This window comes from Myotis brandtii, unplaced genomic scaffold (assembly GCF_000412655.1).
Source record: "Myotis brandtii unplaced genomic scaffold, ASM41265v1 scaffold1080, whole genome shotgun sequence".
Taxonomy (NCBI): Eukaryota; Metazoa; Chordata; class Mammalia; order Chiroptera; family Vespertilionidae; genus Myotis; species Myotis brandtii.
In genome coordinates, this window is record NW_005353677.1 from 580,305 (window position 1) to 598,251 (window position 17,947).

The 17,947-nt window shown below is 45.2% G+C and overlaps 1 protein-coding gene across 1 annotated transcript in view; it reads right to left on the reverse strand.

Moving 5' to 3' along the window:
- The window catches only part of FRMD4B (FERM domain containing 4B), a 122,097-nt gene that overhangs the window by 79,192 nt on the left and 24,958 nt on the right, over nucleotides 1-17,947 (reverse strand). Inside the window, exon 4 of the mRNA XM_014542553.1 lies at nucleotides 17,275-17,359. Coding sequence (XP_014398039.1) covers nucleotides 17,275-17,359 — 85 coding nt within the window. The remainder of the gene's footprint in view (nucleotides 1-17,274; nucleotides 17,360-17,947) is intronic.

The window sequence follows — 17,947 nt, forward strand, 5'->3', positions numbered from 1 at the left end:
CTGCCCGCTCTGCCTGCAGCACAGTGCCCGCTCTGCCTGCATCACACTGCCCGCTCTGCCTGCAGCACAGTGCCCGCTCTGCCTGCATCACACTGCCCGCTCTGCCTGCAGCACAGTGCCCGCTCTGCCTGCATCACACTGCCCGCTCTGCCTGCAGCACAGTGCCCGCTCTGCCTGCATCACACTGCCCGCTCTGCCTGCAGCACAGTGCCCGCTCTGCCTGCATCACACTGCCCGCTCTGCCTGCATCACACCGCCCGCTCTGCCTGCAGCACACCGCCCGCTCTGCCTGCAGCACACTGCCCGCTCTGCCTACATGATACTGCCAGGTCTGCTAGGACGGAAACAGGAGAGTCCCTGGTGGTCTGGCTGAACGGTGGGGGTGGGAGGATCTATTGGAAGACTTGCTTCAAATATTTTAGGATGAGTTGGACTCCCTCTGTATATACTCACTGTCTTCAAGGCAATCAAAAGTGGATGACTTATTTTCTTGGAATTCCAAGAAAAGATGCTTGAAGCTAAGAGCAGAGCTGCCTATCTTTGTAGCTGATTTTACAATGATTCTCTAAATATCTCCAAAGGCAGCTACAGCGACTACTGCAGCAAAGGTGAATGCGTGTGCTTGAAATCTGACCAGGGAGGCCAAATGGTGCTCCTGTTGGCTCAGCATATGAAGTTCAAAGGGTACAAGTATCACACCAACTCTGGAAAATTGAGTTTAGGGGCAGAAGCTCTATCGTGGGTAGTGAAAACAAAATAAAATTGAAAGCTGAAAAAGTCTTATTTTATGATTACTACTCAAAACTGATTTCCAATTTAACTTGATCTTTTCACAAGTCCGTTTTGAAAAATCTGATCAGTTAGTTAATAGTATAAACTACTACATGTATTTTGCTCACTTGACAAATGTTCACTGGGGCCTCTGGCGGCTGCCAGCGCTGTGCCAGTGGAGGGACATGAAGATGAGCAGCAGCCGACCCCGGGCCCAAGGAGTCTGTCAGGTTCTGGAGCAGCAGACACGCAAGCGAACAGTTCAACACGGGGAGCAGAGAGTGAGGGGAGACAGGCTGTCCTGGAGGCTAGAACTCAGTCCCGCAGGAAGTGGGGGCGATGGTGCACACAAGGCCAGGAGAGCAGTGGTTAGGGGCAGGGCCTCTGGGCTGAGCCTGAAGCAGGGGTGGAAACTTGCCGGAGGGAATTTAAGGGAGAGAGAGAGGCATTCAGCACAGGAACAAGACCAGAAAACAGAGAAAGACCTTCAGCAGAGGCGCAAGCAGATCAAGAAGACAGGGAGCTTGAGAAAGAGTGTTAATGAGGAATGAGCAGTCATTTCAGGGTGACCACAGGGTGAGTGTGGAAAGAGGCTGGAGTGATAAGCAAGGGCTGTGTTTCCTATTAAAGGGCTTGATATGTAACAGCAGTGGTAACAATAGCAAAAATATTAATAGCATAACAGTCTGTGTGCAGATACTATTCTGCATACCATGTATATATTAACTTATCCACTGAGGTAGGAACTATTATTACCCCCACTTTACAGTTGGTAAAACTGAGGCTTAAAAATGTAAGTAACATGCCCGGGTTAGAGCCAAGGCCAGGCCTCTGAACCCAGGCATCCTGGCTTCTGTCTAAACTCAACACCAATGCATTATACAGCTTCTCTAGGGAGCAGGGCAGGCTAAGATGTGAAGTGTGGGAGGTACTAAGTCTTATTGATTTTATGTTCTAAAATGCCTCAATCTCGCCATATTTGCGTATTTATCCATTCAACAACCTTTTACCTAACATCTGGGCAAACACTGGAGATTGCAACATAAAGAAAACCTGGTCCTTACCCTCAGTGTGCAAGTTTATATTTAATGAAACACACGTGAATTTTCAAAGTTTCTCTGCATCTAAGACCATAGCGAATATAGGAAGAAAAGTGGGCAAGATGAGGTCAAAGTAGCCAAATATATAAAAAGTGAAAGTCTAACAAAATGTAAAATGTCAGCAGTAACTGATCTTAACTAAGAAAAATATACACTCAAAAGAAAGAAACAGGTCAACATAATGCACTTAATGCTCTAGCATTGGGATTATGTGTTAATTCTTTTTTTTAATTGATTGTAGTTTTCGGAATTCTCTAAATTTTCTTCAACCAGAAAAACCGATTCTGTCAGTTGTCTTTGAGCCGACCTTCCCTTTGCTTTCCTAGATAAAACTTCCATTCTGCTTTGTCGAGTGAGAAAGATGACAGTTTTTCTAGTGGAGAGAAAGTGATCAACAAATGTCTTTATTCTCTTCCTACAGCTGTAAAGAGGTAATGTTTAATGAATACAATGACTACCTTTGTCTTTGCTTTTCTGATTGAAAACTAATTTGAGCTTCTTGTGAAAGAATCTCACTTAGCGTTCCTAGAGGGAAGAGCTCTTCCATGAACCCTCACTCCCAGAAGTAATCACTACTGACACGCCACTACAGACTTTTCTAGTTTCCCTTCGAGTACATTGTCTGTACATAAAAGCAAATAGCAACGTTAAGGCAATCACCCAGGGTTTGCTATTCTGTCACTTGGTCCTTTGTAAACGTCGCAGTGCGGCCTGGCGTGTTTCAGGTCGGTCGCGGAGGGGTATTTTGCCCTCGTTAATGGCTGCACGGGATCCTAGCATACGGATGGCTTGTGATTTATTTAATCTCCGTTGAAGTGCATTTAGGCAGTCTACGTTTCCCACTCTTAGAAATAATAATCTAAGGTATTTACCTTTTCATAGTTCAGTAAAGTCTTGCAGGGATTTTTCCTGAAGTCGGTGGAGTGTGGGGTGGAAAGACACACTCTCATTCTCATGGTCCTGGGGCCAAAGTGCCCGCAGCCATGTGGGCCTTTAGCAGAGCTTCGGCGCCGCCACATTCCCAGACCCAGTGCCATTGAGGTTCCGAGGACACCCCGCGTCAGGCTGCAGCTCCGAGTGTGGGGAGGCCGTGTTTGCCCGCAGTGAGACGCACCAAGTCTGCTAACGACAGGGCATTCCTAGCAAGGTCTTGGTCAAGAAGGGGGCAAGAGGGAGGGCAAAAATAAACAGATGCCTAGCCTTGCAATCACTACTTTGGGTAGGATTACTATGTTTGGCTCATGTGTACTCTACATTTATTCAAAGTGCAAAGAGATGAGCGCTAATGAGGAAAGAAAGGCAGCATGATGAAATCAAGTAAGGCATAGGGATCCCTTTTCTCTTCCATCTCGATATGATGTGCCCTGCTCAGCCTGGAGAGGAGGCCCTAGGTCAACATCAGTAACCAGGTCAACATCTCGATTGACTCCTGAAAGATTTATTTAAGGAATCAGAATAGACCTAGGTTTTACCTTGTGGCCAGCTCTAACATAGGGCAACACCCAGGAGACTTATAGTTACATATTTTTGCTTTATTGTTTAACATGACAGAATATACTTAGGACTCTATTTTTAAAAGTGTGATCAGCAGTCCACTAATAAGTATTGTTTGAAAGAAGAATTTCATGTGCAAGAACGTTTGGAAAATATTGGGTTAAAATATCACATGTTTATATGTTGAAGAACTTCTTGAAGCATTTAATATGTCAAAGCATGTGGTAAAACCCAAGAAAGTGGTCTAATATTCAGCATTTATTAAAGTTTTTTTGGTATGAAAATAGCTTATGATCATGTGATAGATTCTTGAGCTGTAGATTTAAAGCACAGTGTGTGTGTGTGTGTGTGTGTGTGTGTGTGTGTGTGTGTGTGTGATTACAAATCCTGATTCTGTTGGTGAGATGTCCTATATTGCAGAGCTAAGAAAGTATCCCAAACTGCTTTTCATATTATTGTAGGAAGGAGTAACACATAACATTAGGAATTCTGGGGATGCTCATATTACAAGTTCCCAGCTCTTCCACAAATATATCATAGAAAGAAACACCAGACATATTGCCTTTAAATGAACACAATACACACCTACACACACATGTACAAATGAGAGAATCTTCAGGACCGGCCACGGGAAGGTACTGGTGTTAATATTACACTACTAAAAATGAGATCTCATCAGAAATCCTAGCCCTTTGTAGGAACACAAGTTTTTATTGGATGAAGACATGAGGATAAATACTATTATTTCCGGAGCCAAACTGTCTAGTGATTCCTCCACTGTAGTGAGCTGTTTCACCCGGGGCCAGATTATTTACCTTGTTTATGCTCCCGTTGCCTCACTTGTTAAAGTAACAATACATAACAGCGTGCGTGTGAGGATTAAATGAGTTAGTACATGAGAAAGCCATGCCTGCTCCGGGGCACGCTGCCCTCCTTCCACCTGTGCAGGTCTCCACCACAGAGCACCCCTCAAACCCCTCCTGCTTCTCCACGCTTTCTGCCTTCTCATTATTGTGATAGCTGCATGCACACCCAGAGAGACAAGGTGGCCAATACTGTTTTAATTTTCCAAGCATGTCTGCAAGTCACTGGTTTTAAAAAAAGGGATGGTAGTGACAAATGTGGGTTGATTACTGAAGTCACAGATAAGGTCAAGGAGTCTGCCAAGGCAATAGCTGCGACAAACCTAAGGTCGTTTCAGGCGTTAGGCTTTTCCCCGTTGGCAACAGGCTGCCCAGTGGCCCGCAGCCCACGCGCTGAGTGCTGCCACGTCCCCGGGCAGTTTCGGCATCTCCCCGTCATCGCCACCTGCACAGGTGCTTGTTTGTGAAGGCGAGGTGTGCCCTCTGCATTCTCACCAAGGAAGCCAAACAGGTTCAAGGGCCCTCCCTTGCATGACACCTCAGACAGCAGCTCTCCGGGAACACCCGATCCGCGTGGCAGTCCTACCTGGCAGCTCCGCACCACAGGAGGCAATGCCCTTCTGAGACACCCCAGGGCTGCTCTGTCCCCCGCCAGGCTGTGCAAGTCAACTAACACCTACAGGCACCTTATTAACAACCGTGGCTGGGAGTATCAGCATGTACAGCAAAGTTTGGAGTAAGAGAAAGGCTGAGGGGGCCATGGACATGTCCATCCCCCTACGGGCAGTGGGCAGACAGCCCTCACCCATCGAGAGGCAGCAGATGCAGGGGTTAAACTCACGGGCTCTGGCTGGCGTCATGCTGTCTGGGATGAATCCCAGCTTCTCCACTTATTAGCTATGTGACCTTGTGTGTGTTACATAAGCTCTGTACCTCAGTATTCTCATCTGTAAAATGGGAGATAATAATAGCACTTATCTAGTAGGTGAGTTACCGAACTTACCTAATAGGATTGGAGTGAGAACAAATGAATGAGTGTACACAGTAAGTGCCCAGCAAATTACATGTTAGTTGCGATGACCGTCCTGCTGTGTAACAGCAGCCCCTGACCTCTAAGCCATGAGCACCTTTACTTCCCCAGAGCCACGACTAAAAGGAAGCTGAGGTAAACAGGAGGTGCTTCTAAGGACCAGGGTCTCCTGACTGTACCACTTGCCAAGGACACTTTCCCCACCGACGAGCTCTGTGACTTACATGAACTACTCAGCCCCTCTGCGCCTCCATTCTTCTATTTGTACAACGGGATCGTAAGTTTCCTTCTTCATGGGCTGTGGTGGGATCACAGGGAGTAAATGTGCACCGCCTGGCACAGGGCTGGCACACAGGAATGCCCAGGAAGCTATGCCCTTCCCTCCCACCGCCTCCATTCTTCTGTTTGTACAATGGGATCGTAAGATTCCTTCTTCGTGGGCTGTGGTGGGATCACATGGAGTAAATGTGCACCGCCTGGCACAGGGCTGGCACACAGGAATGCCCAGGAAGCTATGCCCTTCCCTCCCACCAGTCTAGAGCTGGGATAAATGTCATACTTTGCTCTGCTCTCTGTTCTTAAGGTGAAGCACCCTTTTCCAAATGCCAGTAAGAGGAGGAGAAATGATAAGGTATCTTTCTAGTGTCTTGTCTCTGGACCTTGACTCATATTTCTCAAAGTGAAGTTGAGCATGAATTGAAACACGGCTCCGTTTAACATGCAGCAAACCCCCAGGTTCCTCAATTACGGTGTTCGGGAGAATCCCCCTGGGAACCTGTTGCCAAGGCTGGCGGCCGCTCCCTCCTCAGTGCTGACTCTGCGGCCTGGAGAGAGGCAGAGAGGCCAGAGTTTGCTCACTAAAAATGAGCACTTGTTATAAATCCGATAAAAGCAGTCCAAGGTCAGACAGTGAGAAATGGGGAAAATGGCTCAGTGTGGGGAACCTTTCCTAAGATCACACAGCGGTGGGGCCAAGAGGTGCCCTGGCCCCGAGCCTTTCCTTAGCATTGCATTCCCTTCTCAAGATCAAAACACAGCATGACTTTTAACATAGTTTCCTAGACTGAGATGATTGTAGGTCGTGGTGGACAGAAAACAGAAGCACCTGTCACCGGAAGTGCCTTATAAGGACAGGCACACACTATACCAGGTCTTGTCACAACTGCTGTGAGCTAGACTTTTGTCTTGTGGTGGTCACCTCGTAAGGTGTCCAGGTGTCCAGTCACTGTCTTTCACACCGGAAACTACTAGTAATATGGTGTTGTATGTCAACTATACTTTAATAAAAATATTGTGGTTTCTAATATTTATCCACATTGTGCATTTTTTATGCTATCTAATACTCCAAAGAGTAAACAAACGACCGTTATTTCTTAAAAAAAAAAAAAAAAGAACCAGAAGAAACATTAAGAAATCCTCGAAGCATCTCCAGTCCTAAACAGCCTCAACAGTGTTGGCAGGTAGCAGACAGCCAATAAGTAATGCTTCAGGAAGTATCCTGCATGCACTTAGCTCTGGCCATGGCTTAATCTGGCCCACACACCACAGCTTCATAATCAAAGTGGACCAGAACTAGTTCCCAATAATTACCATTGACCGTTAATTGATATCTACAAAGATTAGAGAAAAAAATCCAATGGGCTTTTGACTTTTTAAAATATTAGAGTGGATGTAAACTTTTCTTCTTTCTGAAATCATTCTTTGATAAAAACTGTAATTAGAGTTACTGCAGCATTACTATATGTTGTTTTTAAAATTTTGGATGTTCAATTTCTCAGTAAATATAGATATATTTCAATACTCCCAACTAGTCAAATTGTACATCAGATAAGCAGTGTTTGCTTGTTGCTTATCTTATTGGGAAGCAAGGGTTGGCCATCAACAACATCCATTCACTTATTGAGTTAGTCAACAAAAATTCATGGAATGCCCAATTTGTACCAGACTGTACATATGAGAGCTTGTTTTGGAGTAAACAAAAGTGAAAAATTTCATCCCCTTTTCAGACTATCTGGGATACTCAAACTCAGAAAAGAGGCACAATATTTCTTTCAAGGTATTCATGTGTCACCACATACATACACTATGCAGTATGGGCAGTGATGTTTACAAAACCAGTGAGAGCCACCCAGCGTTTTAAATAACATACTCATGGGGCTGGATTCTGCGACTATACAGCCATGGTTGCATAGCTACGCAGAGCTTCAGCAACTGTAGAAATCACATTTTAAAAAATATGTATTTTTATTAATTTCAGAGAGGAAGTGAGAGAGAGAGAGAGAGAGAGAGAGAGAGAGAGGTAGAAACATCAATCATGAGAGAGAATCATTGATCGACTGCCTCCTGCACGCCCCTGCTGGGGATCAAGTCCGCAACCCGGGCATGTGCTCTGACCGGGAGTCGAACCGTAAAACAGCGCAAATCACATTTCTTGCTAACCAGGCATGTAAGAAGACATTGTGGCTTTATCAATAGTTGCGAATAAGAGCGCTCTCTTCCTGCCTGTTTCTCTCGGCAGAAGGCAGGCCTGGCGGCGGGGAAAGCTGCCTGCAGGGAGCATGGCGAGGCAGGCGGCAATGCAGGTGCCGGAGGTCTCGCTGGTGGGAACAGTCCTGTGCTCGGGATGCAAAGGAGCCCCTCACGCTCAGATTCAGCGCTGAGCCCTGAATGAGCAGCTGCCAGCATCGGCACCTGACTCCCACCGGCCAGTCCCCCACCTACATGCGTTCTGCATCTAAGGCTGCGTACTCAAACTGCTCACTCTCTCCTGGGCCGCGATTTGGAGGGCATTCCTTCCGGGGAAATGCTCTTCAATGAGCACGCATCTTCAGAAACGGCCTGAAAGCGGCCTCACCAAACAGCTGCCGGGTTTTGTTGCCTTGTCATCGACTGGGTCCTGCGATGTGTTTGGCGTTATTGTCTCTAGTCATCTGCATATTACTTAGATGGAAAATATTCAGCTCTAAATTCCTACAACTGAATTAAAAAATGATCCCAGTAACAGTCATAGGTCACAGTGCCTTACGACATTATGTTGCATAAAAGTTCTAAATGCTTTGGCAAGTCCCACTTAGAAAGAAGCTCCCAGGGCCTGACATTCATAAGTAGAATGTAAAGGAACCTTGCTTTTCATTTCTTCCTCCAGACAACAGAACTTAACACAAAGAACACTACACGTGAAACATCACAGGTTAACTTTGCATCCTATTCATCAAGCAGACGATTTCGCTGGACCATGTCCAGGGAGGGAGTGAAATGATCGGGGATAATTGGATTCCTCCACACAGAAGATGATGACCAGCTGCGGTTTTCCTGACTCAGCAGGTGCTGCATTTGCTCTCTGCGTGTTTACTTATCAGTCAACCGCTGGAGCTCTTAGGAAGCTCGTTTCAGGAAAGAGAGGCTGTAACAAAGCCTTTGGTGCTGGGACATTTTATTTCTCCAGAAAGTTAGTAAAAAACTCTGCTTTGAATATTTCTGCTTCTGGCCAAGATCGAGTAACAGGAATTGAATTTATCCTCTCACTGGAAAAAAAAACCACCCTAAAAACTAGGCAATAAATAATGCAACAACATAAAAAAGAAGGAAATCTTACTTTTACAGCAGCATGGATGGATATGGAGATTTTTATGCTAAGTGAAATAAGCAGTCAGAGTAAGACAAATACCATATGATCTCACTTATACATGGAATCCAGTGAACAAAATAAACTGACGAGTAAAATAGAAACAGAGGCATGGGTACATGGGGTTTGTGCGACTGGATGAAAGAAGGTGAAGGGATTAGCCAAAATACATATATACATAACACACAGACACAGACAACTGTGTGGGGCGAACCAGAGGGAAAGGGGGCTGGGAGGTAGGTGAAGGTGGGGATGGAAAGAGACTTTGCTTGGGGCGATGGACACACGATACAGTGTGCAGATGATGTTTTATTGAGTTGAACACTTGAAACCTTATGGTTTTGCAAAACAATGTCGCCCACATAAATTCAATTTAAAAAAATAAATAAATGAAATGAACTTCATATTTTGTGTCATATATAAAAAATAACTCAAAATGGATCACAGACTTAAATGTAAAACTGAAAACTCTAAAACTTCTAGAAGAAAACACGGGGAAAAATCCTTGTGATCTTTTGTCAGGCAAGGCTACTGAGATACAATATCAAAAGCACAATCCATAAAATGGGCTTCATCCAAACAAAAGCCTTCAAGTCTTTGAATGACATTAAGAGGATGGAAAGCAAGCCACGATTGGGAGAAAATATTTGCAATCCATATAACCAATGAAGTACTTGTATCCAAAACACATACACTCTGAGAATTCAATACAAGGACACAAACAACCCAAAGAAATTGAGCAAAAGGTCAAACCTAAAGAAGATACACTGATGGTAAGTTAGCACATGAGAGATGCTCAAGCTCATACCTTATCAGGAAAATGCAAATTAAAACCACAATGAGATACCACTGAACACTTATGAGAATGGCTAAATGAAAAAGACTGATTATGCCAAGTGTGGAAAAGGATGTGAAGGAGCTAGGACTCTCATAGACCGCTGGTGGGAACTTTGGAAAACAGTTTGGCATTACCTTAAAAAGTTACACATATATCCACCATATGATCTAGCCATCCCACTCCTAGGTATTTACCCATGACAAAAGAAAGCATGTATATGCTTACAAAGATTTATACACAAGTGTTCACAGTGGTTTTATCTGTAATAGTCTCCAAACTAGTACAATCTAAATGTCCATCAATAGGTGAATGGATTATTTCATGATATGTAAATCTATCAAATCATCACATCATATACCTTAAACTTACAATGTTATATGTCAATCATCTATATACTAGTATGTAAAACCCTAATATGCAAATAGACCGAATGGCATAACAACCAAACAACCAAACAACTGGTCGCTATGACGTGCGCTGACAACCAGGGGGTGCACACAGAACATGGCGGGTGTTAGCAGCAGGCAGCAGAGTGCGGAACATGGCAGGTGTCAGCTCCGACAGGATGATGGAGCCCGTGAGCGAGGGCACCAGACCAAGGCAGGGCGCTGGTCACTGTCATCAGGGCGAGCCTCTGGTGGTTACTAAAAATTCTTTGCTTCCACGTGCCATGGTCCCACCTTGCACTTGTACCTGCTGCCAGTGCCAGTCTCACTTGCACCCACTGCCAGCACCAGAGTCGCTGCTCGCACCTGCTGCCAGCGCCCAGTGACACCCTGATTGCTTGGTGCTGTCAGTGGGTGTGAGCAGTGGCTCCTGGCCCCAATAGCCCCTCAGGGCTTCTCCCCCTCCCCCTGCTCCTGAGGGGCAATCAGGGCCAGCAGTCACCTCTCGCACCTGCTAACGGCACTGGCTTCACTTGCACTCGCAGCCGGTGCTGAAGCCACCACTTGCACCTGCTGCCAGTGCCTGGCACTGGTCCCGATCGCTTGGCGCCATCAGTGGGTGTGAATGGCGGCTGCTGACCCTGATTGCTCCTGAGGGCTTCACCACATCCCCCTGCTCCTGAGAGGCGATCAGGGCAGCAGCCGCTGCTCGCACCCACTGACAGCATGAAACCTGCTGCTGGCACCGACCCCAATCGCTCCATGCTGTCAGTGGGTGCGAGCAGGGCTGGCACTGTCAGTGTGTGGGAGCGGCGGCAGCAGGAGTGGGGCAACCAGCAGACAGGGGACCGGGGGCCGAGGCGGGAGGGGCTGGGAGGGGTCGCAGAGGATGGGCCAAGACCCGCCCCTGTGCCTACCGCAGCCTCGTGGCCCACAGTTCCTTTCAAGGTGCACGAATTCGTGCACTGGGCCCCTAGGATATCAGTAAAGCTGGAAAAAATGGAAAAAATATGGTGAATGGATAAACAATTTAAGGTATAGCCATATACCTTAAATACTACTCAGCAATTAAAAGGAATGACTACTGAAACTTGCAACAACATGGATGAATGTAAAAATAATTATGCCTACTAAAAGAAGACAAAATATTATCTATTATATGGATGCATTTATATAAAACTCTAAACATTGTAAACTAATCTATTGTGGCTGGATATATTCACTATCTTGATTGTGGTAATCATTTCCTGGGTATTATGTGTGTCATAACTTTAAAGATTATATAATTAAATATGTAAAGTTAATTATATCTCAATAAAGCTGTTAACAAACAAACAAAACTCTGCTCTTGCTGAGTCTCACACAATTAAAGCTGTCTGCATTCAGTGGACCACCCTTAATATTTTGGGAGCCTAAAGGAAGAGTAAAAATGTAGGTGCCCTAACCATAGCCTTTCCCCCTTTCCTCTCCAGGTCAGGCACCATCCAGCTTCCCTGGCCACCCTCAGATGTAGAGCAATATATATGGGCAGAAGAGGTCCCCCCAGCCCTGGAAGTAGGGGAGAGGGTCTGAGGTCCTGAGCACTGAGACCATAACCTGGGAGGCAGAGCTGGAGTTGGAGGCCTTTAAAGCACTGCTGTAAGGAGATAAGAACTGAGCATATTTAAAACTTATAGCAATGTGACATGGATGCAACATCCAAGCATGGGGTCATTTTTAGAACTGAGCATATTTAAAACGTGACATGGATGCAACATCCAAGCATGGGGTCATTTTTCTAGCAATTCATGCTTATTGAATTTTACAAAAGCAATCTTTCTTCAATGGATTGGATGCATTAAAAAAAAAGATCCTTGAGATACAAGATGGCAGCAGATTAGGTGGAAGCTACACTCACCTCTTCGTAGGACCAAACTGGAATTAAAACTAAATTATAGAAAAACCATTCTGAATCAACGGAAAACTAGCTGGAGAGAAGCCTTACATACAGAAGAAGCCACACCAAGTCTGGTAGGAAGTGCAGAGGCACAAGAGGGTTGGCCGGGCTCCCACGGATGGCAGCTGAAGTTTCGGAGGGATATCTCAGCTGCAGGAGGTTCCCCTTGAGAAGTGTGGTATCTAAACCCCAAGATGGGCTCCAAAGCCTAGAGCACCAGAACTGGGAAAGGTGCCCAAGAGCATCTGTCTATGAAAAGCAATTGGGTTTCTGTCCACCAGGGAGAGATGGTTAGAGATGCAGGCACCTCTTAAAGGGCCAATGCACAAAATTTTGTTCCCAGCCACTCATCCTGGGCTCTGACAGAGGGAGGGCAGAGCAGATTAGAGCCACGTGTGGAAAGCATGGAGTTGGTGGCTCTGAGGAGCGAGCTGTAGGGTCAGCCACCAGGATCCCTGTGTTGAGTTATTCTCCCATACTGCAGAAGCCATCTTTCTCAGGCAGAGCATTCCCCTCCATGCAGCATCATGGGGGGAAGCAATAGTCCCACCCACTGAAATGCCTCTCACCCCACCCTGTGGAGCTTTAGCCCTGCTGAGGAATACAGTTGAAGGTTCTTTCAGTGATTAAGCCTAACAAGAGCCTGCATGTGGAGGCAGATCTCTGGGTGCCTTGAGGTTTTTTCTGACTTGCCCTCAGGCCCAGTGCTGATAAAAGCCAGCCTTGGTGCATAGCTTGTCCTTTCCACATGCACCCAGGCCCACCCAGCAGAGGGAGCCACAAGCTGTGGATTGCTGATAGCTCCAAACAGGTTGCCCAGGGCCAGTCACAGGCAGCATCTGACATAGGTGTTCACCAGAGTTCCTCTGCAAAAGCTCAGAACCATTACACCCAGTGGTCAGCTTCAGACAACAACAGAGCAGAATCCAAAAAGCTTCATAAGCAGCATATCCACAGGGAAATCTTGGCAGGCATCAAACCATACTGAGGTGAATTCCATTTCATGTGATTAGCACCTGCATAGCAGGTTGCATGCTGTGTTGGTGGTTGAGTATCAGAGTCAGCTAGCCTGAGGGTCAATCCCACACACAAAAGGGCCAATGGCAATCAAGACTCAATTACAACAGGAAGGACTGCATAACGTGCACAAGGGACATTCCTATGGCATCCAGCTCAGGTGATCAGGGAGACTGAGTTCCACAGGTCACCTACATAAAGCCACCCTGCCAAGACTTGGAGTCATAGCAGTTCTATCTAATACACAGAAACAAACACAAAGAGGCAACCAAAATAGGGAGACAAAAAATCAGGCCCTAACTGAAAAACAACAAAAACACAAAAATAAGAAGGTTCTCCAGAAGAAGAGCTAAATGCAATGGAGGCAAGCAATTTATCAGATATAGAATTCAAAATAATGATTATAAGGATGCTCTACATCATGAAAAAGGACATGGAATCTATAAAAAAAAAACAGTCAGAAATGAAGAATGAAATATCTGAAATAAAGAATACTCTGGAAGGAATAAACAGTAGGTTGGATGAAGTGGAGGATCAAATTGGTGATTTGGAATACAAGGTAGAAAAACACTCCCAATCAGAGCAGCAAAAAGAAAAAAGAATTTATAAAAATGAGGAATAGTTTAAGGGCCCTTTGCAACAACATGAAGTGTGGCAACACCTGAATCATAGAGGTACCAGAAGGAGAAGAGAAAGAGCAAGGAATTGAGAACTTATTTGATGAAATAATGACCAAAAACTTCCATAACCTGGTGAAGGAAAAAGACATAAAGTTCAGGAAGCACAGAGAGTTTCAAATAAGATGGATCCAAACAGGCCCACACCAAGACACATCATAATTAAAATGGTAAAGGTTAAAGACAAAGAATCTTAAAAGCAGCAAGAGAAAAGTTATTTACCTACAAGGAAGCTCCCATAAGATTTTCAGCTGCCCTGACCGGTTTGGCTCAGTGGATAGAGCGTCGGCCTGCGGACTGAGGGGGCCCGGGTTCAGTTCCGGTCAAGGGCATGTACCTTGGTTGTGGGCACATCTCCAGTAGGGGGTGTGCAGGAGGCAGCTGATCGATGTTTCTCTCTCATCGATGTTTCTAATTCTCTATCCCTCTCCCTTCCTCTCTGTAAAAAATCAATAAAATATATTTTAAAAAAAAGATTTTCAGCTGATTTCTCAACAGAAGCATTTCAGGACAGAAGGGATTGGCATGAAATATTCAAAGTGAGATAAAGACCGACAACCAAGGCTACTTTACCAAGCAAGGCTATCATTTAAAATTGAAGGGGAAATAAAGAGCTTCCCAGAAAAGAAAAAGCTAAAGGAGTTTGTACCACCAAACCAGTATTACAAGAAATATTAAAGGACGTACTTTAAGAAGAAGAAAACAGAGTAACATAGTTAAAAAAAATAAAATGGCAATATGTGCATACCTATCAATAGTCACTTTAACTGTATATGGCTTAAATGCTCCAATCAAAAGACATAGGGTAGCTGATAAGAAAACAAGACCCATATATATGCTGTCTTCAAGAGACCCACCTTAGAATGAAAGATACACACAGACTAAAAGTAAAGAGATGGAAAAAGGCAATTCATGCAAATGAAAAAAAAAGCTGGTGTAGCAATACCTAACTATACCTGACAAAATAGACTTTAAAACCAAGGCTATAGTAAGATACAAAGGACAATACATAATGATTCAGGGAGAAATACAACAAGAGCATACAACCCTTATAAACATTTATGCACCCAACATAGGAGCACCTAAATATGAAAGCAAATCTTGATGGACATAAAGGGAGAGACTGAAAGTAATACAGTTATAGGAGGTGACTTTAACACTCAGTTGACATCAATGGATAGACCTTCCAGACAGGAAATCGACAAGGAGAAGGCAGCCTTAAATGACACACTAGATCAAGTGGATTTAATTGGTATCTTCAGACCACATGTTAGAAAACAAAGCAAGTCTCAATAAATTTAAGAAGAGTGAATTCATATCAAGCATCTTCTCTGACCATAATGCTATGAAACTAGAAATCAATCATACAAAAAAAACACAAAATTGAAAAACACACAAAGATATGGAGGGTAAATAACATGTTACTAAACAATGAATGGATTAACAATGAGATCAAGGGAAAAAAATCAAACGATACCTTGAAATGAATGAAAATTACAACACAACAACCCAACCTCTGTGGGTCAAAAGGCAAGCAGTCCTAAGAAGGGCATTCATGGCATTACAGGCCTATCTCAAGAAACAAGAAAAAGCTCAAGTCACCAGTCAAACTTGACACTTAAAGGAACTTGAAAAAGAACAACATACAAAGCCCAAAGTGAGTAGAAGGAAATGATAAAGATCAGCGCAGAAATTAACTAAATAGTGTTTTAAAAAAACAATACAAAGATCAATGAAACCAAGAGCTGGTTCTTTGAAAGGATAAACAAAATTGACAAACCTTTAACCAGACTCATCAACAGAAAAAGAAAAAGGATTTAAATAAATAAAATGAGCTATGAAAGAAGTAACAACCTGACACCAAACAAATACAAGGGCTTGTAAGAAATTATTATAAACAACTACATTCCAACAAATTGGACAATCTGGATGAAATGGATAAATTCCTAGAAACATACAATCTTCCAAAACTGAATTAGGAAGAATCAGAGAATCTGAATAGACAGATCACAACTAGTGAAATTGAAACAGTAATCACAGAATTCCCCAAAACAAAAGCCCTGGACTAGATGGCTTCACAGGTGAATTTTACCAAACATTTAGAGAAGAACTAACATCTATCCTTTTCAAACTCTTCCAAAAAATTCAAGATGAGGGAAGACTCCCAAGCTCATTTTATGAGGCTAGATTATCCTAATTCCAAAACCAGATAAAGACACTACAAAGAAAGAAAATTATAGACCAACTAGAGGCCTGGTGCACGAAATTTGTGCACTGGAGGGGGGGCCCTCAGCCCAGCGTGTGCCCTCTCACAGTCCGGGAGCCCTCAGGGGATGTCCGACTGCTGGCTTAGGCGGGGAGCAGGCCTAAGCCGGCAGTCAGACATCTTAGTGCTGCCGCGGAGGCAGGAGAGGCTCCCACCACCACCGCTGCGCTCGCCAGCCGTGAGCCCCGATTCTGGCTGAGCAGCACTCCCCGTGGGAGTGCATTGACCACCAGGGAGCAGATCCTGCATTGAGCGTCTGCCCCCTGGTGGTCAGTGCATGTCATAGCAACCGGTTGTTCCACCATTCCATTTGTATATATTAGCCTTTTATTATATAAGCTATCCCTGATGAACATAGATGCTAAAATCCTCAACAAAACATTAGCAATTGATCCAGCAATAATTAAAAAGATCATGCACCATGATCGAGTGGGATTTCTTCTGGGGATGCAAGGTTGGTATAATATCCACAAATTGATAAACATGATACACCACATAAACAAAATGAAATATAAAAACCACATGATGCTATCAATAGATGCAGGAAAAGCATTTGATAAAATACAGCATCTATTTATGATAAAAACTCTCAGCCAAGTGCGAGTAGAAGGAATATACCTCAACATAACAAAGGCTATATATGACAAACCCAGGTCAACATCACACACAACGGGCAAAACTAAAAGTGTTTCCATTAAGATTGGGAACAAGACAGGGATGTCTGCTTTCACCACCCTTATTCAACATAGCACTGGAATCCCTAGCCACCGGAGACAAGAAATAGACAGAAAAGGTATCCGACTTTGTTGAATAAGAGTGGTGAAAGCAGACATCTCTGTCCCAAGGGAAACATTTTCTTCCTTTTTATGGCCGAGTAGTTTCCCACAGACTGAGGCGCTGCCTCACCGTGCCTAACTCTGAGCAGAGGCCCTGAACAACCTGGGTTGGAATTATGCTAAATGTGGGGACACTATGTTAGAAGAGCTTTCTGGTCTGACTCTGGGAGGCTGCAGGCACCATCTGATGGCGCCTCTGTCCTTCCCCTGGCGCAGCAGGTGCACGGAGGGCAGCTGACTGTGTGTGAACGTCCTCAGCAGGCAGCTGGCTTTCCCGCTCAGAATTTCAGAAGAGCTGCCATTTGGGGGTGGGGGCGAGGTAGGAAGAGCCACGGAGAGACTATGGCCTTTTCCCATTTGGACAGGAAAGCAGAGGCAGCCCACGCCCCTCTCGCCCGCAGTCTGCCTGGAGCTGCCCCGGGAAGCGGGCCTTACCTTGTGCACACAGGACTTGGCGTTCAGGAAGAACAGCTCCACGGTGGTCCTGTCCTTTAAGAACGATATGCTCTCAATGTAAAATCTGAAAAACAGCAACAAGTTTGTTTCTTCAGTTTCCTCCCCTTCTCCCAGCATGACTTCATGTCCTCATTCATTTCCCGGAAGCAGAGAGAGAATTTTGAGAAACCAAAGATGCTCATGCCGCCCCCCCCCCCCCCCCCCCCCCCCCCCTGCAAGCTGCTGCCTGTGGGTGAACGTGTGCACACATGCGGATCCACTCGCTCGGGTGTTTTGCGGTGGGAGGATGAGTTACAGTGAACCCACCGTGGCCTCAGCTGCAAACTCCGCTGGGCCTGCGCTGTTTTTCGACACTCATTTGGGAGCTTGGGATACCCCGGGCAGCTTCAAATCAGGCCGCTGAGGGCTGCGGGCTGAAGGCAGAGCGGGCTGAGTGAGCCAGTGTAGCTGAACCTTGAGGCCTGTGGCTCTCAGACCCGGAGGTGGGAGGGTCCACACCTGCCTAGAGGCTGCCTACCCCCCAAGCAGGAGTTTCAGCAACACCCTCCTCCCCCATCTTCCCGTCTCCCTGCCAGGCTGGGCTTGCCCTTGGCTGGAGCCACACTCTCAGTAGTACTTGACTTTGGTCTTTTCTCCTGCAAATCGGAGCTTT